At 43.4% G+C, this 27,511-nt stretch overlaps 1 protein-coding gene across 2 annotated transcripts in view; it reads right to left on the reverse strand.

Annotated features, from left to right (window-relative positions):
* The window catches only part of CREB3L2 (cAMP responsive element binding protein 3 like 2), a 75,066-nt gene that overhangs the window by 28,636 nt on the left and 18,919 nt on the right, over positions 1-27,511 (reverse strand). For both annotated transcript variants that reach the window (XM_053942822.1, XM_053942821.1), the window contains exon 2: positions 7,197-7,413. In XM_053942822.1, the coding sequence (XP_053798797.1) occupies positions 7,197-7,413 (217 nt within the window). The remainder of the gene's footprint in view (positions 1-7,196; positions 7,414-27,511) is intronic.

Genomic DNA, 27,511 nt, shown 5'->3' on the forward strand with positions numbered 1-27,511 from the left:
TAATATATCTGTATTTGTACACATATTTCAAAAATTCTACATAGTCTCTTAATAGGAGCACGTGTAGCTTTCTAGGATATTCATATCTCTCAGAAGAACTGCAACGTTTTGTTTCTCTTCTTGTTCCGTAGACATGGTATGGAAAGGCAGGGTAGGGAAAGTGGAAAACAAGGTGAAAAATGCTTACCTCAACTGTACATTTTTTTCTAGTATCAGAGTTCCCAGAAAGTTTTGCTTTCCTTTTTTTATTTCTATCCAACTAATTCTTCCGTCCTGTCCAACATACCACCTCCTTTCCTGTGAAAAAGTAGATCTTCTCCAACACTGACTAAATTTCACCCTTTCTGATAACGTACAGAAAAACTTAGAAAAATAACTAAAATGGTGTCCCTTGCTCCCCACATTCTTTTCAGCACTCTCAATTAGAGTTTACAGAGACACTTATTGCTGGATAATTAAGTTGCATGTGCATTTATTGTGCTTTTTTCAATAAATGAGAGATGCACTCTGCATCTCACTCCTCTCAAGTACAGAGAATGGAAGTACCCAGAAAAACAATATGGGTTTCACCTTTTTTCCCCCTTCAGTAAAAAGAAAGATAGCACCACTATGTAAACAACCCACATGAAGGGTGTACCACTGAACCCAATCTTTAAAGGGAAATAAAAGCCCATACCACCATTACAGACCTCCACCACAGAGAACAGATGCATGCACTGAATGTCATTTCAAACCAGTGTGCAAATAAGACCTCTAGAATCATCACAGGATATATCCTTATCGGTATCATCAGAATGAAAAGGCAGCTTTTGCCTCCTCCTTAAAGCTCCCTATTCAAGTGATGGGTAGAGAAAAACAAAACTGAAAACTTAACGAGACCACAGACTATCAGTCAAAGTGCTCTGCACAGGTATCAGAAAAGCCATCTCTGAACAGGATAATGCAAAAAGTTCCCTAATGAGTCAAAGTGTTCTCCAGCCAAGTGTACTTAAATAACCTCCCTCTTCAGCTGTGTTACAGATTTGAACAACAGGGCTTCAACTAATTCCTTCTGGTGCATGGCAGACCTCACACTGCTACCATGCACCAGAGGGCTGCACGCACAGCCCACCTGGCTTCTGCACAGCCGTGCCATGGACGACCATCTGCAGTCTCAGGCTCAGCTCACCACATGTTAATGACACACTTTGATGCAGAGGGTGCTTAAACTGAACCAAGGGCCCCTGTGTGCACAGCTGGTCTTTGCACAAGTGTTCAGTCCTCACCTGAATCTTCCCTCTGAGGGGAGTGCCTCTATACACTGAGCAGTGGGATCTAGGGGTGCTCACCACCACAGAACAGCTGCCAACTGGGAGCCAGCTAACTGCAATGGAAAAGCACCTCTTGGAAGAGGCTCAGAAGTTGTTTGTGGGGAAAATGTCTGCTTGATCTGTCAGAGAAGCACCTCTGCACCATGAGCCCAAAAGGGCTTCTGATGCATACATTTTGGGCATGCTGTTGGACATGCTACTTGCAGGGAAGGAAGTTCAGTGTCCCTAGCTTTGCAGTCTGAGCCTTTCCAGCCTCCCAAAGGCAAATTGGACCTTTCTGGATAAATAACTGCTTCCTTCTCACTCCCCTGGGTTTGGATGGTTCTCAGTGCCCAGCTCTGGGCTCACATAACACTCCCTGTCAGACACAAGCCCTGTTTATTATGCCTGAAATGCTGAACTACAACGCCTCTACCTCTCCCCCTCTCTCCTTTGGGAGGTGAGAGCCCACATTCATCGACAAACAGTTCCTCTTACAGATTTTCCAGATGGCATTTCCCCCTCCTGGCACGCACACACGCTCCCACCGCAAATAATGAAACCGAAGCCCTCAGAACTGCTGCCACAAAAGAGATACTGTTTGACTACCAAACATTGGGGTCCTTTTCAAAGTGCCAGGAAGGGAAAATTAAATAAAGGGGCAAACATGAGCAGCAGTGATACACAGTAATTACAATGCATAGCAGAAATAGCTTTTTTCATAACAAATGATCATCGTTCACACCAGCATCCCCTCTTTGACCAGCACAGAGTCCATGTAAAACCCACAGATAATTTGCACCACTATCGAAGTTACTAAGATAGAAAGAAAGACATATCACCTTTATATACATGGGAGTCAGGCACAGACTGAGGTGATAGCTGGATTTACAGCCTTAAAGTTGGATAACATTAAATGTCCTATATAAGATTATGATTTATTTCTTTTAAGGTATGAGAAAGCTATCCCCGGAAGTACTGTGGTCAAATAAAACAGTTCTCTCTCTCTCAGGTCCCAGTTTTTCTCCTCACACCCCACCCAGATGCTGCGAAGGCAGATCTGTATTATGGCTTCAACACATGCCCACAGTACATAACTAAGTGAGCACAAGCTGTCGGTGCAACACTACAGAAAAAATGAGATCACTGGTTTGACAAACAGCAGGACTGGAAGTGGGAGGAGTATTCCCATAATATGCATCATCAGGGAAACTATTCCTGGGAAATCAGTTCCTGTAGTCACTTGACAAAGAGTTTGAAAAATAAACTGCAAAGGTCCCTGTATTGAGAAAGGCATGGCAATAGCTGGAGGTCCAGAAAATTCTACCTAGGGGGAAATACCAAGGAACTGCAGGTCATTTAGACTGTATCCACACAGCAGTCAAGAGGGAACTTAATCACAGCCTACAAACACCTGTGGAAAGAGGTTTCAGAGACCAGATGGTTCTTTAAAAGAAACAAAAGCTGTAATGAGATCTCATCTATGTGTAACTGGAAGCTAAAGGAGGCTAGACTGCAAATAGAGCTGACAATTATTAACAGTAACCATAAGTAAATGCCCACCTCTAAATCAAAACTAACATTTTTTCAGACATGCTGCTGCTCAAGTAGGAGTTACAGGGTTGATGCAGAGTGACCTATTGAGACTGTGGACCTTGGATATATAGAAGTTCAAAAATCTTCTCATACTCTGGTATGAATTTAGTTGTTCTCATACAGAGCAATGCTTTCCAGCACATGGTGTGATTCTTGGGGTGTCCTGTACAGGGCCAGGAACTGGATTTGATGATCCTGATAGGTCCCTTCCAACTCAGAGCATTCTATGATTCTATTACTGTATATGGTGACAAGGATTGACATAAAAATCACTCAAATACAGGCCACTCCCACTAAATGGCTTTCTCCTCATTTCCTAAATAAACATACAAAAGAAAAAAAAATGACGCAGAAAAAGAGTTGCAGGAACATGCTCTAAAAATTACCAGTCTAGCTTTGACAGCAACTTTTGAAAGAACAAGCGAATTTCTTCTTTCATTTCTGTTTTCTTTAAAGTCAGGGCAGCAGAGATTCCTGTTTTCATTGTTCACATTACATTGATTCAGTATTTGGACAAAAACAGACAGTAGCAAGACATTGTACCTATCTATATATAGAAAATAAATTAGGATATGTAATATAACCTAATATAAATAATAAAACACTTATGACTCACATATACACATGTATATTATGTGTGCATACATATGGATACAAATAAAACATATGAAGACCAACCTGAGACTCAAGCCCAGAGGTGCCCCTATGCAAAGAGACAGCACATGACACTGATTGCTGCTTGTGAACTCCATACCTAAGCAAGGGTTTGTCGTAGCCCTGCCTGAGATGAGGGATGGATTTTTTGTTGAATGGAGAAAAGTGGGAGCCATGGTGTTGGGGTTTTGTTTGGTTCATTTGGGTTTCTTATTTGTGTTTTTCTTTTTCAAACCATGTAGGGAGATGGACTTGAAGTTTAAAAGTTGAAAAAGGAAATTGATGTTTTAAAAGCACATTACAGAAAATCATAACCTCAGCAGTAAAAAAAAACAGTTAACAATACAGGTTACAGCCTGGGGCCAGCCCCAGTTTTGGCACAGCTAGGAGTAAAACAGAAACACACCATTTCAGCAATCAGTCTGTCAAACCTGCAGCCAAGACAAGCCTATTCAAATCCAAAAGTAACTTCAAAGCATTCCTGAGCAGGAAAGCACCAACAGGCAGGGCAGGTGGGGACCCAGACTAGTCTCAAAAGTAGAGCCCTCTGGGGACTGGGAAAGGAATGTACCCAGCAACCTGGGCACAATCTGGGGAGGCACAGCATCCAAATGACTGGCCAGCTGTCCATTGTCTCTGCCCTGCCAAGCTCACAAAGTGAAAAACACCAGAAAAATCAAACACACACCCACCACAAAACACCCCCAGCACTTGAACTGATCTCAGAGGATGAAGAGCCCCACACAGATGCTGCAGGCTCTGCCTTCACACTCCTGCTACACACCAGCCCCTCAGTACTACCTGTACTCAGCTGTCACCCATGCATCTCACATGTCCAAATCAGGGGGCAGCCACAATCCCAAAGTTTGTGCTCACAGCTAACAAGATCAAGCATGAGAGGGCAGGGAAAGAGCCTACAGTAAGTCACAAGAATAACCACAGTGCCTGCTGAGACTTGGGTCTTGCCTTGTTCCTGGCTGCCTGACCCACAGCCCTCCCTTTCTAAAAGGCTGCAGAGACTGGAAAACTGAAGACAAACCTGCACTGACCACAACAGAAAATTAGGCTTCTTTCCTATTTCCTTACAGCTGTCAGAAATGAATCTGTGTCTTAAAAGGCTGTAATGAGATCTCCCTTACCCATCAGCCCTATTCCCAGTCTGCCCTCCCAGCTTCTTCAAGTCCTTTCAAGAGCATTTTCCACTCCACAGCTTCTTCCCACTGTCCTTCTCCACAGCCACTCTACAGTTGTTTCAAAAACCCCAGGGCTCAAAACTAGAAAGCAGAAACCTGGTGGGAGAGAGGTGGCAGTGCAGCTGGTGTGGATAGTTTGTACACAGGACACAGCCTCCTTTTTCATGTTCCAGCCTGAAGCCCTCCTCAGGCCATATGCCTTATTCACCAGTCCAGGCAAACAAAAGTGATCAGCCAGCTGCAAGCAGGCAGGTCAAGCCTGTAAATCTCTCTCCCTCTAGTTTTATGCAAAACTGAATCTAAGAATAGATTCTTGTTGTGGGGAGAAGCCAAATAATGCATTAAATGCCAGATGTTTTGCACACATGTGCTTTAAAACTGACACCTTCAGAGAGCCCACACTATCAACAGGCTGCAAATATTCAAAAAATTATTCTGTACAAAGCTGAGGAAATGGCCTCAATACAGTGAAGTCAAAAAAGTAGGGAAAGTCAGTGTCTGTACCTTGACTTTATGGACACTTAAATGTGTTCTCACATTGAATTTAACAGGAATTCCCGGAAAACTTAAACCCAGAGTTATGAGTTTCCTAGGTTTTACAGTTCTAGCTCTTTTTAGAAAAACTTTATATAAAATTTATAATTACAGGAATAGGTCAATTCAGCAGCTGCAGAAATCACAGTAATAGGCAGGCAGTGGCCAGCAAGAAACAGCTCACAGCAGAAATTACTCCTTCCCCTGCAGGAGTGGGCAGGAAAATGGAATCAGAGCAACCAATCACTCCACCATAATGGCTGAGAGGAAACATTAAATAACATTTCCTATAAGGTGCTGGAAGACTTGGGGCAAGAGGGGGAGAGGAAACAGAAGACAGAAAGAGACACCGAAAGGCTTAAACCTGTTTTGAAGATCATGTGCTGAACAAGGCCAGTCTATTTCTCAGCCTCCCTGCATGCTAAAGCTCTAAAACCATGGCTCACCACGGGAAAAAAAAGCATGAAAACACTTCAAGAGCTCACCAATCTGCCCACTGGGATGGGCATTTGGAGAATGCAAATTTTTTGGACATTCCATATATGTCTCAGCTCCTGCCACTCCACAAAAGCCCTCCCAGCTCCCCAGCAGCAGAGGATTATGCTGGAGCATACAACCTCCCTGTCCACACTCTGTACTTTCTGGTCCCCAAAAGGGCACTGGTGCTCCCAGTGTCTGTGCCCTTACTCCTTCATCAGAGTTGTCAGGAGCACCGTGTACCTTCACTGTCTAATAACAGAGATGCTTTCAATCTCCAGTGTCAAACCCTGCAGTACTGCTATCCACAAAATTCTCTTTTCCTGCTCTCATAGATTCAAGGAATGAAAAATCATCAGGGTGATGCCTTTGAATATCTATCAGACAGACAGGTTCACTCTAATACTGCAATTTCCTTAAGTATTTCTCTGAGCTTCACTGTTTTGAAGTCAATAGGTGCAGAAAGGTCATGAGCATGATTATGGGGTTAGGATTAAATAAAATCCCAAACACCAAGAACAACTCCTCCTCCTTTCTTATGAAACACTCTGCAGAGTGAACATAAGACGAAATGTTTTCCATTCATTTTCTATTTTTAAACCCACTTGTTAATGTTTCTTGGCTTTTTAAAACATCATTTGACTACAGCTCTCTTACAGTGGTCTCAGCAGTATGAATTTCTTCAGGAATTCTCCCCAAAGGAAACTCCCCTCACTTTTAGCCTAATTTGAAGCTTCCCACTATTAACTTCCAGAAAAGCTTGGTTTCTGATGTTCCTTGTGCTTGTTTTCCCTTCCACAATTAATACCTCCAGTATGTGTTAATTTAGAAATATCCATACAAAACAGCTAGGAAATAGAAAAACTGAAGACTTTCTGTAGACGATGTTTCCCAATCGTTTCCAAAAATCCTGTCCCACATTGAAAAATCCTTCTCACAGGTTTTATTAGTTGTCAAATCTTTAAAAGATTTCATCTTGTTCCAACAGAGCACTTTGGACTACAAAACTGTCAGCCTTCGAAGACCTCTCTGGTGCATCTTCACAAACAGTTTAGCTGGTCAGTGCTTAGCCAAGAGCCCTAATCTCTCTCTTTTATTGCAATGCAGTTTAACACTCCACTGCTTTGTACTGTAAAGCTAATGGTGAATATAAACCAATTATTAGGAGTCAAAGTTTGGCATTGCAATTATTCCTTACAGTTACCAGAGATTCACGGTCTTGCTCCTCCACCAACCACTTCACAGCAGAACAAGAAGGTTTGATCTCCTCCTCCCACCATTCTTCCCTTTCCCCTCCAGATGTTTATAAATGCTGAATTACAGATAGCTGTTAAAAATGCTATGGATTTTCATCATTTTCTATGCATCACCATTTTCCACAGCCACAGTTCCACCAGGAGCATTTCACTGCTGCATCCTCACAACAAATGAACACGGGCTCAGTGTGTTGTACCTTCATTAAAGTTGTCATCAGTCGAGATGTGGGTCAAGGGAGACTGGGGTCGGGAGTCCCCACAGAGGGAATAGCTGTGTTCAGCCTGGATGAGGGGTGCTGGGGATGCTGGAGACAGTTCCACTTCCATTATTTCATTCTTCTCAGACAAGAAGGGATCATTCAAGAGCTGACCTAGGACATCAGGTGAAAATTCATCCAGGAACTCTGTGAAGTGCTGTGGAGACAAAAAGGCAGGGAAAAGTTTATCTCCTTGCCTGTCTGTCATGCCAACCACAGGAGGGAACAGATGAGAACAATTCTCTATGTACACTGGGCATCCGTGCCAGTCAGCAGCAGGATCTACCAGCCCTGTCTAACAACCTCCGCCTCCAATCACTACTTCAAGCTGAAGAGCTACAGAAGCTAGAACAAAAGTCCTCTCAGAGGCATACATTACAACAGAAGAGCCTGTCATTAAACTGCAACAAAAATGGAAAACGGAAGCATGGTACTCATGTCCTGAAGCAGTCTCCTCCCGCCACATCAAAGGTACTCACGATGGTGCACCACCAAAAATGGGAAAGCAGATTTCCCTCAGAGAGAGTGAAAGATCCTGCAGGATCTATCACCAGAACATATTGTGTATGGAATAGAATATAGGGGGTTAATGCTCACTGAAGAACAGTAGAAAAATGAAACACATTCCAGCACAGACTCTGACACCACATGACTATTTTAGCTGTGCAGAACATTCCCTGTGCTCCAGGAAAACGGGTCCATGCACATCCGCAGCCAAGCAATTAACACATTTGCTATAAAACGGGTTTCCTGATTGATTTATGTATCTATTTTAGAAGTAGCATTCCACCTAAAGCCCATATCCAGCTTCTAGGCCCCAGAGCTAAAGCTCCTGACAGCCAGTACTAATTACCACTTTGTCTATTGCACTGAATTCATTACACCAGCAGCACACGTTACATCTGTATGTAGCAGAGTAATTTCATGTTTGTTTGTTATTCAAAATGAGCACAAACCAAACCTTGCAATCTATTTCCTCCCAATTCCAATGCCGTTTCCATCAAAAACTTTGTCCCTTCATCATCTTTCCAATGTCAGAAAGCTACATCTTTGACAGATGAAAAATCTGCACTGCAACAAATCATTCCTGTTCATCTCATTCACACAAAGAATTCTATTTTTGTAAAAAAATACTTGCACAGTGAATTGTAATGAGATTTTCTGAACTATGAGCCATTATCTACCATCTTATATAGAATCTTTGTCGGCCAAGGCACGATGCTATAAAAGTCTACGTTTGTTTGATTTGTTTAGTTTTTGCACGCAGTATTGATCTTGGCTCTGCATCATGCTCTCTCCTGCACAGACAAACACTGAAATTCAAGATTCAGCTTCCTGTAGGCTAAATTAAGAATTAAACAAGTCAATATTGTACAAACCCACAAGGGAAGCAGTGTGCTCATGCCCTCACATTTCACAGCTCCAGCAGCACCTGTGGCCTTGAAGCCTCATGCTGAAAACCCTGAGCACAGCTGGCTCTCACAGAGTTCCTGGATGGTCAAGCACCTCTTCCAAAAGCTAACCATGCCTTTTTCAAAATCAGTAAGTCTTGAGTCAATTCTGACCAACAATGAGGAAAAGAAAAGATTGACTGAATACAAGGCAATAAACAGAGGACCACAGCTGCTATGCTGGAATAACAAAGTAGCTAAAGAAAAGCCTTTACAAATGGCAAAACAGATTCGTAGCCTCATATTTACTTACTGTAAATCATAACACTAATAAACTCTTAGAGGACTCTGCAAGAGGGTCATGACTACCTTAGAAAGTGTCATTTATTTTAATTTTGATACCCAAGGACTCACTAGCAGTTCACAACCAGGTGCTTCCCAACCAGGATAAAAGTACAAACTACAACACCTCACTATGCAAAGAAAAAAGAAAAAGGATGCACAAGAGTGGTTGAACATCCTGGTATATCAATAAAGACACTGAATAAAACAGGTAGGCAGCCATTAATGTGTAAAGAAGGCACAGAAATACTTCCCAGCCATGAAAGAAATCAAGGATGAACCTATAAAAAAGCAGTGCCTTTCTTAGGGACAATGCTTTTCCCTCCAGTCTACACACCTCTTTTCATCTGGAGAAATGGCAAGAGTCGATTGTATTTGTTTACATATTTTTCTAAAGCTGGAGCATTTCCTTCTTTCTGATTCTTGCATGCATTATTCTGACTGATGAGTAGCAGATGCTGGAATATGGCTGCTACATTATTTGTACCATGGGTTCGACATGCAGCTGCTTTACCACCAGTGTCATCCAATTTCAGGATGTCATCCTTGAAAATATCATCCCTACGTGCTGACTTAGTCTGACACTATTTAGATGTTATAACTTAACAGACTCAGCTTAAAGAAACATGGCCACAGGCTACTCAGCTATTTTTGGCAAATTCACAGATAAAGATTTTTTTATTAGCCTTCTATCACTGTTTTGATATGGAATAAAAGCTTATCAAATGTTATTTTACTTTTCCATTTGACTGAATTTAGGCTCATCAGATTTTTTTTTTTTTTCCCTTTCTGAATTGAGAATTTTACTAAAATTCAGGAAAAGCAAAGGAGGAAACACAACTTCAGAAAACCAGAGAGAAAGAGGACCTCAGGGTGGGGAAGGATGTTCAACACTTTTGCCAATATTTGTGCTTTCTCCTTTTCACGTACAGCTGCGAAGCAGCAAGCTGTAAGCAAGAAAATATGCATTTATAACAGAATTATCTGAGAGCAAATAAATGGTTGGTTTCTAAAATGATTTTCTAGTTTCATTATAATCATCAAGTTTATTTTTAATAGTCTGTGATGTAACATTGTACACTGGCCAACAGAGACTGTCACAGGTCAGACTGTGTAGCTACTGAACTCAGCAAACAGACAATTGTAGGGATCTGGTCCAGATCTTTAGGGATCTGGACTCTGATTTAAAAAATCACAGACTCCTTGATTTACAGGAATCTTTCAGATGTTATACACTTCTCTACTACAGTGAATGCCTAAAGCTAGATCACTTTTTGACCCCAAATAAAACAATTGTCTCAATGAATGTGGCTGAATTTGCTAGAGAACTAAAGAAGAAAAGGCATCTGAGCAGCAGCTAAAGCAAAAACCATCCGGAGGCAGCCAGACCTCCAGCTCCCCAAAACTTCCACCTACACCTAAGCTGCTCCTTCTGTCTTTTCAAAGCACATTCTCTCAATGCCAACCTGTCTCCTGCTCCTCCTCCTCCTCCTCTCCTCTCTGCCTCCACATGCACCTCAGCGGTCAGCAGCCACTTCCATAGCTGGAAAACCCCAGAATAACCCTCAATTTTGACACAGTAGCAACCACCCCTGCACTCAGGAACAGGAAAGGGCAAATTGGGAAGGAAACTGAGACTTTGACCCTTAGAACCTGTTTGCAGAACAAAGAAATTTTTTGTCTATGGCTTTCAGCTGGACATCTTCCACTCAGAGAGTTTACCTTTACAAAAATTTAAAAAACAGAGGAAAGAGCATTTGCACTAAGAATCTGCCCTTTTTTTTTTCTTCTTTTCCCTTTTTGTTGTTAATACCTCTGCAGACAGCTCAGCTGCCAGATTCCTGCTATCCTCACACCCCACTGGCAGCCCCAGCACTAATTGCAGACGTGTCAGTACAAGGAGTCTGAATTATTAAACTGTTCTCACCACATAGCAAAGAGATGTGTTCAGCTAGAATTTTAACCTCTGTAAAAAGTCGGGGATTTAGGACAAATGTAACCTTATCTTCCACCTCCCCTTCCCCCAGGACCCTGAATAGAAAAACAAAACAGAAAAACAGCAGCATTCCTGTTTACATACAGAAAGTAAATTGCAGCCTGAGGAGTTTCAGCACTCATCTGGCAAGACATTGGCTCATGCCTACATCCTGGGTGTTTTTGGGGAACACAAACACCTCCAGACATCCCGTTGCAGTGAGTAAACAGAGGAAAGCTCTCACATCCGGGTGCCCAGTGGATTTTTGGACAGCTCTTCGAAAGTAGTATTTGGCTGCACACCAGCTGTGCCGCGGGCTGCAGCTCTGCACAGCATCTGCCTGTTCCTGCCACACAAAGGCCCTTTTCTCCAGCTGCCTCAGGGACCAGGCTTTTTTTTTTTATTATTTCTTGTCTGATCAAATGAAGATCTGTGAAGCAAAACACTCAGGTTTTGCTAGGTGCATGGCAGTGCTGGCGTTTCCATCAGCTGACCTGAAGCCAGATGAGAGCAGCGCTAGCCCAGTTGGTCGTTTGAAGATGATGTTACCATGCCTAAAAACTAAAATCATCTTCAGAAAATTGACCTTCTAAGAACTCATTAAAAAAGGAATTCAGAGAAGTCAAGAGCCCAGAATGACACTTCCCAGTTACATTTAAATTTTTAAACAAGTAGCAGGGCTTTTCTGAGCCTGCAAAATGCACTACATCAGCTGCAAGTGCCACACACCAGTTGTAGTAGCACAACCTCACCTTTTCCAGCAGAGCCATGCCAGAGGGGAGCTGCAGTGACAGCACCTTTTGCATACTGCTAAACAAGCCCAGCTCTCCCAGCAGACCAGGGCAAGGCTGCCATGCAACATGCCAGGGTTATAAGCACCCACAAATTCAAGATATTACCCTCCTGGGAGTTAGTGGCTCCCTCCTGGCTCACCCCAAAATCTCCCCATCCTGAAGGGATCTGTCACCCCTCCAGAGGAGGAACTGTCAGGTACACAACAGGCACTCATTTAAAAAAAAAAAAAAAAACCACCATCCACCTGTAGGTACAAACAGCCTGGGTTTTATGTCTTCATTATACTGTAAAATCATTTCATGTCTACTCAGTAAACTATATTGAAATTCCCTCATTTGTGGGAGAATATGAAGAATAACACAAAACTGGTATTTGAAACCAGCAATGAGATCCACTGTAAGAGCAGAGACAATTGTTTGGCCTCTCACACCAGCATTTACTCACTTTAAGCACTAAAAAAAATGTGGACAGATTAAAAAAAATCCACTAAGTTAATAACATACAGGTTGTGTCATCAGCAAAACAAATGCCAGGAAATTCAGAGCTAATAGATTTACATGGTAATTAAATCTGCACATCTTCTCAACTTGCTCAGGTTACACAGTTGAAAATGCTGAAGTTCATGCAGAGCAAATCTTATAATCCACACCATTATGTACACATGTATGCACGCATTTCCATTGCAAACACTCAAATATTCCCACCCCACAACCAGCAAAGCAGACATGCATTTTTTTTTTTAACTTATCAGGGGGATTTTCCAAGAACCTTTGCCAGTCTTCCAAAATATTCTTTCACTTTTTTCTTTAACAACCCCCACCAAAAAAATATTTCGTATTTAAAAAGATAACTAAAACCTGAATGGCACTCTTAAAGAGAGAGAACTCAATATGGGTTAAAAGAAAGAAAAACAAAAATCGAAGAAAGAAAGAAGCCCTTGTGCAACAGAGGCAAGGGTGGGAAACAACTCTCAAGTTCAGTCTTTAAGTCCACAGTCTGCAAGAAGAGAAAAGGATGCTATTGCTCCTTCCTAGCCCAAGCCTCTTAGGAGTCATGCAAAATAGGAAAATCCTTCTCACACTCCCCTGCCCTTCTCCCAGTGCATAGCTCTTGGATCTAGCCTAACTTTTCAACAGGCTGGGTGCATGTTTTGCTATTTCTCACCCTCCCTCCAAAAAGGCAAAGCCAGAGGAGTGAGTCACTGGGGCAAGAGGAGTGAGTCAGTGAGCTGGAAGTCCTTCAAAAAGGCTCCCCCCATGTGAGTCCCTGACTGAGACCTCAAAGTACATTATTAATTCTGTGTTGCAAGTAAGCATTTGGATTAAGCTCTCAGGTCAGATGTAGCTGTTCCTTTGTCTAAGCTTCCCCCCCCCTCCCCCTCCAAATCCCCTATCCTTTTTTTTTTTTTTGCCAGCTTGAGCAGCAGAAGCACAGCACACTAAGCACTGTCCATTACTTGTCCCCTTGCCCTTCCCCTCACCCAGTGAGCAGCAGAGTCACAATTCCTTACCCCCAGTGATTGCAGAGGCTGCAGGACAGGCCTGACTGACCCATCTGCATCTCACAGCCTCCAAGCCATCAAGGGCAGGGGCAAGCCTCTCCTTGCCACCTCCAGCTAGCGTGGCTTGCACCACACAGGGAGGGGAGCTCAGTTTCCAAAACTTACTCACTGGGGTCTCCAATGATTTTTAGTACCCACACAAGATACCTAAAGAGACCAGATATGTACTAAAAGCTGTGTAGTGAAGAAAAGTATGTTTGGTTGGTTTGTTTGGGTTTTGTTTTTTTTTCACCATGCTCCAGCCATGCAGTGCCAGTCATAAATATTTCCTGTGAGGTAATATTAATTTGCTTGGTTACACCCCAGCTACACCTGCAGGCTCTATGGAAGGAACTTGGATTTACTGCAAGTTTTACATCAAACTAGTGTCTTCTGTGTAACTCACAGGGTTAAACCAAAAAATCAACAGTGAAGAAAGTTTTCAGAGTGCATACAAATTTTACAATTCAATGGTGGGCATTTATGGCCTTCTCTGCTGCGCAAGAGCTCAGCAGCAGGGATAACACTTTTTGCTCTTGCACAGCTGGTTCAACTTACAGCCATTTTTAAAAGAAGATGGTTGCTCCAGTTCCTTCTTGACAGGAGACAGATCTTAACAATATAGGAGAGCTTTACACCACTTGGCTTCATTTAACATCTTCCCTCAACATGGAAATGGGAGGGGATGAAAGCAAATACATCTCAGGCCTCATGCAACAGCATCCCTTGTTGATGGGTACAGATGAGCCCAGCCCAGCTGGCACAGCCAGCACAGCTCCTGTATTTTAAACAAAATCCACAAGACTTGCATGCGTCTTAGAGATCACAGAATATCTCAAGCTGGAAAGAACCCATAAAGATCACCAAGTCCAACTCCCAGCTGACTTTACAATTATAACAGGAAGCAGGAAAAGATAACTACTGATACTGTTAGGAAACCTCAGAAAAAACGTAATTTCACATCTAGGTTCCCATTAGTGCATGGGACCTCCTGCAGAACACAGATGCTTTCCAGTTGAGCTGTTTCATTTTTAAAGTGTTCTCAACAGCCTCCTCCCTGAGGACCAAATTAGTATCTTTCAAAGGAGGATCTTTCACCTGGTGAAAGATCTTTCTACCTTTCACCAGGTATAGGCAGGTGTAGGTAGGAAACAACTTCTGCTCTATCAGCAGTGCTTGCTAGACCTGACTGACAAGACACCTGACATTTAAAATAAAAACCCTTATTTTTTCCTTCAAAAGTGTTTCTTTTTTAATGGTTGCAAAGTTTAAATGGCAGGGTTCCAGCTTGCAGGAGCCATCGTTCTTTCTTTTTCCTAACACTGGCTGCAAACCTACACACCACCCATCAAAATCCTGCTCTTCAATTAAAGCTGTCTGTTATTATAAAATAATTAAGCCTTTATGATCAATATTGGCAGCTGAAGGGAGAGATTGGGCATTTTATTTCACAAAAGAGTTAGTATTCTGTTTTATAGATTTATAGTACTGGTTGGGGGATGTTGTGATGCATTGTTTTTGTTTGTTTTTAAGAACAGAAGCTGAGGTTTGAAAAGACACAAATTTAAGCTCCTCAATTTTTATTTAGGCACTCTTTAGTTTTGAAGAGTCAGATTATCAAGTGCCTAAATGCAGACACCCTGAGTTGATTCTGGAAAATATGAATTAGCTTTTATTCAAACACATAATACTTGAAATTGCAGATGTGTGTAGAGTTAAAAAAAAAAAAAAAAAACAAACCAACACACCATGCACAGATAATCCTTTCTTAAACTCAAGAAACAGGTGTTTGAGCACAGTGGAGGGCGAATAAAAAATTGAGTGGTGTGGATATTCTCAGCTCAGTCAGAGAGAAAGAGAAAGGTTTTCTAACCAGGCAAGAGCCTGGGCAACATTTGGGAAAGAATGTAAATATTTCTCTAATCTATCTTGTTATTCACATTGTTTATAGATATGTCCTGCCACGGTGTGTCATTCACTGCACACCAATGGTGTGAGATGTTTTTACTGTAAGACCAATGAAATTAGTCTTCTCAATGTTCTCTATATATAGAGCGGTACATTTGAAATAAGAGAGAGTTCATTTTCTTCGCCTTCTGATCTGGAGTTCTCTGTTCCCATCCTGCTCAACAGCGTCAGAGTGGTTCTGTGAAACAAATGTAAAGAAATCAACAGGTCATATTGCCCTACCCAGGAGGATGAAGTGCCCAACCCTTGCAGAGCTCAAGGATCAGCAGCCTTTGGCTAGCAATGACCTGAGCTGCCACAGGGTTTAGACCCTGCCCAGCAGGACCTGTGTCTCTATCACACAGTTATCTGCTATCAGGGCAGCAGGAACACACTGGCAGGACTTTGTGTTCAGTGCTGCTGTCACTGAGGGTTACACATTAAGTACTGTGCACTAAAACGGTTGTGTATCTAATACTCTTCCAGTGTGTGATCTCACCAGACAGTCAAACAAACAATCACTGAAGAACACCTTTCCAAACAAGTCCTCTGCCTTGCTTTCAGTAGAAGCATCCTGGGGCTTGATCTGATGTACCTCTTGCCCTTCCCATGAGACTGCACTGAGCCCAGACACCATGGATGCACACAGTGCAAGGACTTCATCAACAGCAGGTATCATCACAGATTTCCCAAACCTGACTGACAAAACATTTCCAGTTTGCAACTTGAACATCCCTACCCTATACCTGAAAGAGAACATGGTTTTTGAAGCCATGACACTGGAGCTGCTTCAGGTGAGCCAGCCCTACCAAATGCATCCCACAGCAAAAAGCCTAGCATTTTAAAGCCACCCCAGTGGTCCTCTGTACCATGAGATGGATAGGATATTCAGGCACCCATGTTGCACTTGTACAGCCTTAACTCTGCAGAAATTCACACAGGAACATACAGAAATGGTTTTGGCCCCTCATTTTGTATGGACCAGTACTTCCATCACCACTGGTACTCTGGGACCCTTCCTCTTAGGGAAGACACATTTCATTTTATGTCAAAACAAGAGAGGGGGGTTTTTACTCATGTCAAAGGTAAACAAAGTTTGTTTTGAAGTCCTGCTGAAATCTGCAGAAAGGAAAAAAGGAGACAGGATATGAAAAAGATCAAATACGTATACACTTACAAGCATGTGTCTGGAAAAATCATTTTAAGATACCCCACACTTGAGAGCTGGTATTGCAATTTCCTATGACAAGCCTTTTGTCCCAGTGCCAGTAAACATTACTTCACTCAGTTTTATAAAAAATAAATAAATAAACCATGAGTGGTACCAGACTAGGGTTCAGGACCCAAGATAGCAGTAGATGGAAACATCTGTATCCTAAGACCAGGTCTTAAACAAAAACAAACTTCTGTGCTTGTTTTTCCCCTCTGCTTCCCTCCAGAGATGCCAGGACTTGTGGAACACGTTATCTAGCAAGAGGTATGGTTGTTCTCTCTCCTCATGAGTCCTGGGAATACAGGAGAGACTTTCAAATCAGTGTTGCCATCATTTGTCTGTGACCTGACACTTCAGCTTCTTTTTTTAGCCCTCTCCCACTCAGTGCACACCTCTCCTTCATCTCTAGCTCCTCTCTGTACCTTCCATTTCCAGGCCTTTGCTCCCAGGCAGGTGAAAGAGAGGCCAAGCTACTCATCCCCTTGCAGGACATAAAGAAGAGCAGCAGAACTGGGAATGAAGCTGCAAACTGCAGGCAAAGACTCTGCAGGAGCAGAGCCAGAAAAGCAAGAGAGCAGAAGGAAAACAACAGGAAGAGTCAAAGTCACAGCACTTGGAAAGGGATAAAATAAACCAATGACAGATAAGCAGCATATTAAGACTGTGCCAGAACTTCCTCCATCCCCAGCTGAGTATTTTTGCCAAGTGTCACTGACTTTTGTGCGTTGCCATTTAAATCTCAGCGTATTACAGTGTATACTCACGTGACTGCTCTGGACTTTCTCTCATTTGTCCCTCCCCACCTGAAAGGCAAAACCACTGCCATCTCACCATGGCAGGTGAAGAGAAAACCACACAGGGAAAACAAACCTGCTTACCATGGGAACACAAATATTATATATTTAAGCTACTGAGAGAAAGGAAAAATTATCAAGAATTAATGTAAATCAGAATCTAGAAAACAAGAAAGAGTTAACAGAAAATGCAATTCGGAGGGAGGAAGATTGCTTCTGAGTTTGTCAGGATCCAGAGGAATGTTAATTATAGATCAGGCCACTGCTTGGCTGCAGTTATTGGGGGGAGAAAATAGAAGATCAAAATGTTTAATTGAATATTCCTGGGAGGGGGCGGTTCTGAATTACTGCTTTTTATATAAAACCAGATGATACAGCCATCTCACAGGATGGTAATGAAATGACTTTTATTCCTACAATAATGGAAGAGAATATAAAAACAGCTACTCGAAGTTGGCCATTTTAATTAGTAGACCTAGAAAACTTCCATCTGGAAAGTCTAAATAGAGCTTCTATGGAGCTCTTGAAACTATTTTCAGTAGGAGACAATACTAATGGACTGTAAGAAATAATACAAAAATATTTAAGGCAACCAAAGTAACAGCAAGTTAAACTACCTACTGTTCATTTCTGATGAAGGGAAGAGATGGAAAAGGGAAGAGAGTAGTGAAGAGCCCAAGAACTTTCAAATGGAAGAGAAATCTAATTTATGCTTATAATTCCACAATAACTGATAATAAAGCTGCTTAAATTCTCTCTCACTCTGAAATAATATTACAAGCTTAATACCCCTTGTAGCATAAGGCAATTGACTTGGTGCTATACAAACAAAGCCAGAGTGAGATGAGGTCAACAGGCCTCATTCAGAGTTACAAGGAAATCAGAATATGAAACACAAATGAGCTGATTGTGCCACACGTTTTCAGTGGGGTCCCACAGGGATCAGTTCTTGGCCCTAGACTCTAAAAGCCACCACTACTGAAGGCTGCAGATAATGCAGTATCAGCAGGGGCAGCAAGGAACAAAAAGGTCAGGTCACCAAACCAAAACACAGAACTTGGTAAGCAGCCATAAACAAGAGACATGTCTTAAGTAAAGCTGAAGGTAAATAAAAAAAAAAAAAAAAAAAAAAAGCATCTTATGGTGCAAACAAAGGGTTCCAAGTCACACTTGGGCGACTGACAATCAGAAGCCCAGACCCTAGGACTCTGGGCCATGGATGAAGGAAGATCTGTGGGACAGGTACCATAAACACTGGGTCCTGGGGGGGAATTACTGCAGATGTGTGCTTATGCTCCAAATGCAAGATACCCCTGCTGTATTTCAGGTTCAGCCCCTCAGCCAGTGCTGGGGTTTCACTCAGTTCCCGGTGCAGCCAAGCACTGGGAACTCTTGCATGGCCATCCCATGCTGTGGGGCCAGCACCCAAAGAACAGCAGGGAGGTATTGTAGAAATTTTTGCCTTTTTTATTATTTTAGGACTTCTTTTGTTTGTTTCTTAAATTAGAAATTTCTTTCATATTTAAAAGAAGTGTACCTGTAAAGCTTAATCGCCAACTACAGCTTTGTACTGCAGGCTCAGGCCAATCACACAACCTGCTGCACAAGTCTGTGCTCCCTGCAAAACCAGAGTTTGAGGACTTCAGAAGACAGAGAGGTGTGAAGCACAAATTTCTCTGTGCTCATGGTGGACGCCGCTGTTCAGCTGCTACTGGCCACAGCCAGGCTCCACTCCTATGCCACCAATTTCAGAAAAAAAGGAAGTTAATCAAGTGGAGAAAGTTCAGAGAATCACAAGAATCACTATAGAAAGGGAAATCTTGCCTCAAAATAAAAGCAAATAAGAAAAGATGAAACCAATGTATTCAGCTTATCAAAGAGGAAACAAATGCAGAACATGAATGTTGCTAAGTAATGAAACAGGGAATAAGACTTAAGAGGATGGCTCTACCAGCTTGCAGCTGAATTCACCATTGGAGCCAGATCCATTCATTGTAGTTCACAATATTTAAAAAAGGGAGAGCAATCAATCATGAAGTAACAGTGCGACTTCTTCGACCTAAGCCATTCTTAATTGAAGAGTCGAAGTTGCCCTAAGAAGATATGCAGAAATTCAAACAATTTGGGGAAGCTTTATAGCCCTTGATTTACATAACGTTAAAATAATTCATCATAATTGTTTCCTTTGGCCTTCTGGCAGCCAAACAAGACTGTTTATTAGAATGGCAGCGTGTTCTGGAGAAACTGATGCAAAGCCAGAGCTGGGAAACCTGCTGATGCAGCTTTGCATTCCTGTATTCCAGATAACCTGATATCCTTATCAGAAAGGCAGCTGGGGAACACAGTTCAAGAAGGCAGGTTTGAGACCAAAGGTTGTTCATGTCAGACACAAAGCCCCGCTCACAAGCCTGCTCCAAACACAGCGCTCGGCAAACTTCAAGTGGCCGGCACATCCCACAGCGTTAGCCCACTGAGAGCACTCTCCCTTGTTTATTTTTAAGGCTTGGTTCTCCAGCTTTGCTGCACAATTGAGTCAGCTTTCCTCCCCACACCAGAGGGCTGATGAGGGCTGGACATATGTTCCATCTAGCTGGGACCCCTACCACTTGCCACCACTGCAAGAGCCCCAGCTCAACAGGGAACTGGGAGAGGGTCTTGGAGGAAAGATTTGGCAAGCTTGCATTGGACTTCAGGGTTTCTCTATCTAAGAGACTGAAAATGCAAACACATGCACACAAGCTATCCCCTATCCTTCTGAAACTGATTTGTCCTTCAGGATTGGAAGGGCAGCTGCATACACACCACACCACAAGCAAGAGGTTGTGACAAGCTGCAAGGACTCACAAGCACAGAGCACTGTGATAATTTTCAGAGTCCACATTTGATTTCCACATCCAAGAGATGGCTCGTTTCACTGCTGATGGGAGATCCCCCATGAGCCCAAGCAAGAGGGATGCTGAAGTGCATGGGGAAATCAAAAGGGAGCTTCCACTTGAAGGGATTTGCTTCAAAGGAAGTCATTTAGCAGTTACCCACTTCAAAGTCTTTTTTAAGTCTTCTACTTAGTAAAGCTGCATATGTCTGGGCATCTCTTTCAGGGCCTATCATCCTTTCCAAGAGCCAAGTTTGCAGCAGCAGAAGGTTGCCCATAGCACAGAAATCAAAGGCAAGTAACTTTACTCTTGCTTTAAATCTGACAAAGAGCACAAACACAAGTGTGTAATGTGCAACCCTGTTCAAACACAGCCAGAACAAGGTTACTTTGCTCTTATTTTACATTAGAAATAAGCTTCTTTTTTAAAAGAGTTTTTAAAGCTTTTTTTAGTTTGATAAAGAAAAGCTTTAAAAGCAACCAGCTGACAGAATGAAAGGAGAGGGAGCATTTAAGGAAAGGAGGAGTTTGATCCAGTTTTAAAGATTAATTACAAGATTAATGCCAGCAGAAGGTGCTCCAGCCAACACCTCCAGCCAACACAGACACACAGAGTCCTGCGCAGCATCTTCCCCCTCCACATCTCCCAAACCCTAATGCACAAACAAAGGTGCTTTCACTTGTGGCACTGAAATTTAATTAAGTGGATATACTGAGCAAGCAAGTGAGCTGTGCAGCATGGAAGATGCCTCTCCCGAGGCTGCAGAAAGAGCCTGCCAGCGTCCTGGGGCCGGAGACGGCGCAGGGAAGTATCAGACATTGCATAAGCACAGGCACACGTCATCGCTCATTCCCGTTATTCCGGCCAACGCTAGCTCAGACCCCTGCCAGCCACAGCCAAGATCTATTCCAGCTATTCAGAGGCGTCTGGGTGCCTGAATGGGGGAGCAGGGAGGGGAGGCCCAGCCTGGGGGTGTGTCTGGGGATGGACATGGGACCTGTCCCAGCACCCAACCAGTGCCTCCAGGGGCCCCTCAGCCCCTGCTTGTGCAACCATTACCCCACAGTTTAGAAGCAGGGGGAGTAAGGTGGAAAATGTCGTGTTTCCAGACATTACCAACACATTTTCCTTCTAAGGAAAGAAATATGGCCTAGTGGTTAGAAGACTGGGCAGGAGCTGCCAGCACACACCACCTGAGCTGGCCTGGGCCTCTCATCCCCTGAGCCAAAGGTGCCCTTTGCCTCTTCATTCCACGCACCCAAGGGCAGTAAGGAAGTGACAGTCTCCAGTCGCAAGGGAGGGATCTCAAGGGTAAGGGCATGGAAGACCGCATCACATTCAATGCCAAAATTATCAGGATCATAAGAAAAGAAAAGCCAGTTGGGAGATAGAGAAAATCCCTTGTTGCAGGGCACAGCACTGGACACTGCACAAAGACCAGGAGCAAGAGACACACACAAGCACTTGCTTAGGTTAGAAAATACCTTTGAGATCATCAAGTCCAACCCAGCACTGACAAGTCCAACATTGAACCTGGTCTTTAAGTGCCACATCTGAACATAATTTAAAAATCCCCAAGGACGGTGACTCAATCCCTTCCCTAGACAGCCTGAACCAGTACTTGACAACCCTGTTGGTAAAGAAAAGTTTCCTATTATCCAATATAAAACCTCCGCTGGGGCAACTTGAGGCCATTTCCGTTTGTCCTTGGGAGAAGAGACCCAATCCACATTGCTATGACTTCCTTTCAGATAGCTGTACAGAGAGCAAGAAGGCCACCCCTGCACCTCCTTTTCTCTAGACTAAACAACCCCAACTTCCCCAGCTGCTCCTCATAAGATTTGTGCTCCAGATCCTTCACCACCTCTGCTGCCTTTCCCTGGACTTGCTCCAGTACATCGGTGTCTTTCCTGTCGTGAGGACAAACACCGGATTCAAGATGCCACATCACCAATGCCACATACAGTACTTTAGGCTCTGAGGGCTACTCAGAGGTAAAGTGCAATCTCAGGAGCTCAGAAATCAAAATCTGCATTCAGGAATTTCAGGCACTGTGATTTCTTCCATGCATCCTGTAAGCCACCTGTGGCACATGGCCACACGAGACCCTGCTGCCACCAGGTACCAACCCAGCACAGCCCCTGGCATTACACAGCTCAAGCAGAGAGCACCCAAAGGGAGGACAACTCTCCCAGAGCTAAATGAGTCTGTTTGGCTCTAGGGAAACAAAGGTACAGAGCCAGACAAATAATCAGGGGAACCTTGTACTGCTTATCACCAATGTGTAACTCCAGAGCCAGTTAGGACTATACGTACATAGATTTATATACATGTGTATGTGTGTGTGCTTGTATGTGTGTATTAAATATAGATAATTTTTTAACACAGCACCAGTGCCTGCGTAACATTTCGGATGAGCATCTGCTACATCTGCTACAGACCATCTGGGCTGGGAGGGAGGGAGACCAAAACGCAATGGGACTCTTGAGGAATTTGAAACTTGTGGCGGATTTTACACAGAAAGATGTTGCATAAGGGACACTGACAAATGTGTGGTATCAGGAAGGTTTTTTAACTAAAAGAAGGAAAAAAAAAAAAAAAAGAAAGAGAAGTGATCCTAAAACTGCTGCTTCCTGTGGGGGCTGGAGCTGACTACAGATGACAAGACTGCCTTCACACTACTTAAATTCAGCATCACGAAATGAAATCAAACCAAGTTGCCAGGACAGGCATCAGTGTGCCAGAAGATCAAGCACTGAACTGATGTTGCCCCAATGAACTGAAAGTGGTACCTGGCGTTCAGCAGGTTAGCACAGAGTGTCTTTTGCTTCCGTCAAAAAAAAAAGCACATCAAAGCCACACAAGTTTTAATTCATTAAACTAACATACAAGAACAAATGGTTCCTGTGTAAAGCATTCCAACATCCTTCTAACCAAGACAGCTTCACATTCTTAATGTTTATGCGTTGATACAATCTCAACCACTTCCCTGGGCAGACTATTGCAATACTTGACAGCGCCTTCCACAATTTTTTTTATCATATTATCCAATCTAAACCTACCCTGGTACACCTTCAGGCCATTTCCTATTGCTTGTCACCTGGAAGAAGAGACTGACCCAACCTCCTTTCAGGTAGTTGCAGAGAACACTAAGGTCTCCCCTGAGCCTCCTTTTCTCTAGGCTAAATAACCCAGCAACCTCAGCCACGCCTCAGAAGATCTGTACTCCAGACCCTTCAGCAGCTTCTTTTCTCCAGAGACTAAAGTTTTACAAACTAGATTTTATAAATCAAGGCTCACAATAATTACATCTTATGCAAAAACAATACAAAGACTCAGACATGCCAAAACTAAAACCATTAGATTTTCAGAATTGCTGAGCATCCTCCTCTTTATACCTCTATATTTAATTTTTTTTTCTAGTCGCAAGAGCTGTGAAGTCTAACAAAGAAAACTAAAGAAGATGAAATATGTTCAAGTTTGCAGAGTCCGCAAACTTCCCCAGAAAAGTATTGGGTGTGCAAAAACAGCCAGAGATTTAAAAGCACTGCTCTGTTCTACCAGCAAGTTGTGGTTTCAGATGGCTTTGGAAGATCTGGTCTTTGGCAAGTCAAAATGAGCATGGCTGGCACTAACACCAAAGGTGAAGAAATCAGTATTTTTGGGATTTCTATATGCTGAATTGCTCCTGTGTTGTAACAGTTGCAAGCATGCACACACTGGGAACTCAAGCATAGGACAGTAGAGAGAAATAGCTCTTCTTTTGGAAAGAGCAGCTGTCCCTCTTTTCCCCATTAAGTTATCTTTATTTTTCCAATAATGCAATAAAAATATCTAGTAACATTTCAAAAGGTCCAGTAGGGTATCATTTTATAAAAGGAACACAGTAGACCATTTTACAGAAAGACCTAATAATTTTGTTCCATGAAAGGGTTCTGTTACACAAGCCTCCAGTTTGAGCTTTATGGGGACAGCCAAGCACACCCAGAAAAGCCTGCAAGCAGATGGAGAAAATAGAAATTGAAATGGACCATCCAGCTTTTAGCATAATTCCCATATGTGCTATTCTACAAGCTACCAGGTGGGTAGGATGGGGGGAAGGAGTAGAAGAGATCATCAATCTCCTCATCCTGCCTACAGTGCTTCAATCTCCAGTGCATGTAGGTGCAGTTAGACCTACTCCCCTATTCACAGGACTTGTTAAACCAGCCAGAAAAGGTCAGGACAGAACATGGAAATAGATTTAAACCAGATTCCCATGCTAATAGCAATTCAAACTGCATATTCCCTAACTAAAATGAAAATATTAAATAAAAGCAGAGACAATCTGATATGATTTTAAAGGTTTAGTGCTCCAGCCACTCTTATTTAAGCAGATGATTTGTCTGATTCTGATGTAAATCCATTCTTAAAAGTTTAAGCAGTAAACAAGGATACATGCTGAGAATCAATTTTTTGATGTGTAGAATCAATTTTTTGATGTGTAGAAATTTGTATTCCTGACTTTTCTGTTGATAACATAGAGGCCCTCCACACAGTGCTGTACCTGCAGGAATAAAAGCTGGACAGCTTTATTTTTCACACCACATCACAGTATTGTTAGGCAATGCATTGTATTATCAATCAACACCAGGACTCTGCACCTCCAAGAGGGGCAACTGGGCCAATAAGCAAATGGGCTACAGACCCAGCCAAGGGCTGTGAAATCTCTCACTGCTAAGGGATGTCCATGCACATATTCAGGTGTTCTCCTGGAACACTCTGAAGTTGGTGTTTTGTTTAGGGAAAAAATCCAGCACCTAAGGAGGACTACAGAGAGGGTCCCTACCAGGACTTACAAGAACCACAACACAGACCTTCTGAAGCCTTCAGTGATAAGACAAGAACAAACAAAACACAAAGACACAGCTGGGGAGTAGAAGAGGAATGTGCACAGCTCCCCATCTTGTCTTTCAACACTCAAATTCCCACAGCAATGACTCTTTTCTTCCCAAAAACAAGAGCACACTTGTGAAATTGGTGCAGGAGCACCACCAGCAAGCCACCTCTACTGATATACACAAGCTTCATCCTTGGCAAAATAACCTCTAGCAGCAAAAAGGTCCTGTTGTCATTCACCTTGTTCAGCCTCTGCCAGTGGTGGCACAGGACCACACTTGTGAGCTGTGGGTATTCTCAGCTCAGTCAGAGAGAAAGAGAAAGGTTTTCTAACCAGGCAAGAGCCTGGGAAACAGTTGGGAAAGAATGTAAGTAATTCTGTAATCTATCTTGTTATTCACATTGTTTATAGATATGTTCTGCTACTGTGTGTCATTCACTGCACACCAATGCTGTGACATGTTTTTACTGTAAGACCAATGAAATTAGTCTTCTCAATGTTCTCTATATATAGAGTGGTGCATTTGAAATAAGAGAGATTTTCCTCGCCTTCTGATCTGGAGTTCTCTGTTCCCGTCCTGCTCAACAGCGTCAGTGAGCCTCTGATGGGGAAGAGCCCTGGGCATGCTGGGGAAGGGGACAATATTTCACCAACAGCCACCCAGAACACCCCAGATGCTTTTTGTATCAGATACCTATCTAGCCCCAAAATACTTGAACCCTTTAGTCACTGCCCAAAAACTCAGATAAACAAGTTCTAGAAAAATATCCAGAAAAACAGCCCTGGCTTAAGATAACGTGCCAGACACCTGCAGGACTGTCACTCTCATGATGGCAGGAGCAGGCCTTCACCCCTGCCTCTCCTGCTCTCAGGAAGGGACAAGGTGCCTAACTCGCCGGCCTGGGCAGGGTTAGGCTAAAACACTGGTGCATAAAGCCCAGTCACCTCTTCCCATGACAGTCCCCAGCAGAGACACAAAAGGGACAACTGCAGGCAGCAGTATGGAAAAGCAACCCCGTGCAAAGACAGACCAAGTATGTGCCTAGAGCAGCTTCAGGCCTGCCTCAGTCCAAAGCACAAACATGGAGCTGCTGTCTCTCTTGGAGAGAGACAAGAGCATCCCCACAATTCACTCACCAACGTCCCAGCCACGCTCTCATACTTTATATTTAACCACCAGTAACCGACGTGTTAACCCCACCCTGGATTTACATCATCCCCTTGGCAGAATAAAACCACATGGATTCAACGGGGTTCGGTTAAAAGTGATGCACACACGCAAGGCTCAGTGGTCCCAGGGTCTCAAAAGCCTGATTGTTGGCGCTGCCCCTGCCCCTTCCCCTCCGGATCCAAAGGGAACACAAGGACATTTGTTGTGAAGCCGCTCCCCGCGGGCGCACAGAGCGGGGACTGTGCAGGCACGGTGGAAAGCAGAGGTGGGCTCCCGCCGGAGGGGAGCTGTGCTCCATCTGCCTTCCACACGGATTTCTGAGGCTCTTTCTTCCTTCAGCGCGGCTCGTCCAAGGCACATAAACATAGAAAGTGAGACATTCTGAGCAGAGGCAGCAGCAGTTTCACAGCCCTGTGGAGAAAGAGCAACAACCCCGCCTGTCCCCCATCCACGGCGCACTCCCCAGCAGAGTCCCTGCCGAGGCAGGGGCTGGCAGGGGTCCAGCCCACCCGGACACCGCGCCAGGAGCCTGCAGCTGCAGGAATGTCTAGGACCAGGCGCACGCAGCTTTTTTTAATTGCATGCCTCTGCTTCCACCGTCTCAGACTGCCCTGGCTGGGTACATTTTGGGGTCGGCTTCTCTTTTTTCTTTCTTCTTCTTTCCCAAGTTCTACTTTTAAGTGGATGGGGAAGGGGAGAAGCAAGGGGAGCAATTATAAGGCAGCCTATTGTGATGGAATGCTCCTCTGCCTATTCCTAGACTTTGAAGGGATGCTCTCCGGCCTAAATGACCACAATCGTATCTTATCCTCATTTTTGGGTAACACTTGGGTTTTTTCAAACTCTGAGAAACCATTTTGCTCTGTTGATAGCGGTGAAGAAAGCAGGCATCTCAGACGACACAAACCAGTGTGAACAAAGCTGAAGGAACACATTTGAGAAAACCTTGATGTGCCTGAAAACCCACATGCAGGAAGGAGTGTTATAACAAAATCAAGCTATGAAACATACTTTGGCAACCTATCTTTAACAGCTCAAGAGTCTAAATGCTGCTCATATCCAATGGATGAGAGCACATCTTGAAAACTGAGCAAGTCCTGGCAAAGTCACATGCAAACTACTTGGCTATGCCAGCTCTGTCATTAAAACTCAGGCTGAGCACAACAAAGAGGCACATTCCAACTGCAAAACTCAATTTGAAGCCATCACACCAGACTGCAAATGCAGAAGGAGTTCATAAATATGCAATTTCTTATAGCCTAACTTTCCATCCTATCTGTTTCACCAAAAGGTGCTGTTCAGCCTCTTGTCAGCAAACCACAGCATCAGTAGACC

The sequence above is a fragment of the Vidua chalybeata genome, chromosome 5 (genome assembly GCF_026979565.1).
Source record: "Vidua chalybeata isolate OUT-0048 chromosome 5, bVidCha1 merged haplotype, whole genome shotgun sequence".
In the NCBI taxonomy this organism is placed as follows: Eukaryota; Metazoa; Chordata; class Aves; order Passeriformes; family Viduidae; genus Vidua; species Vidua chalybeata.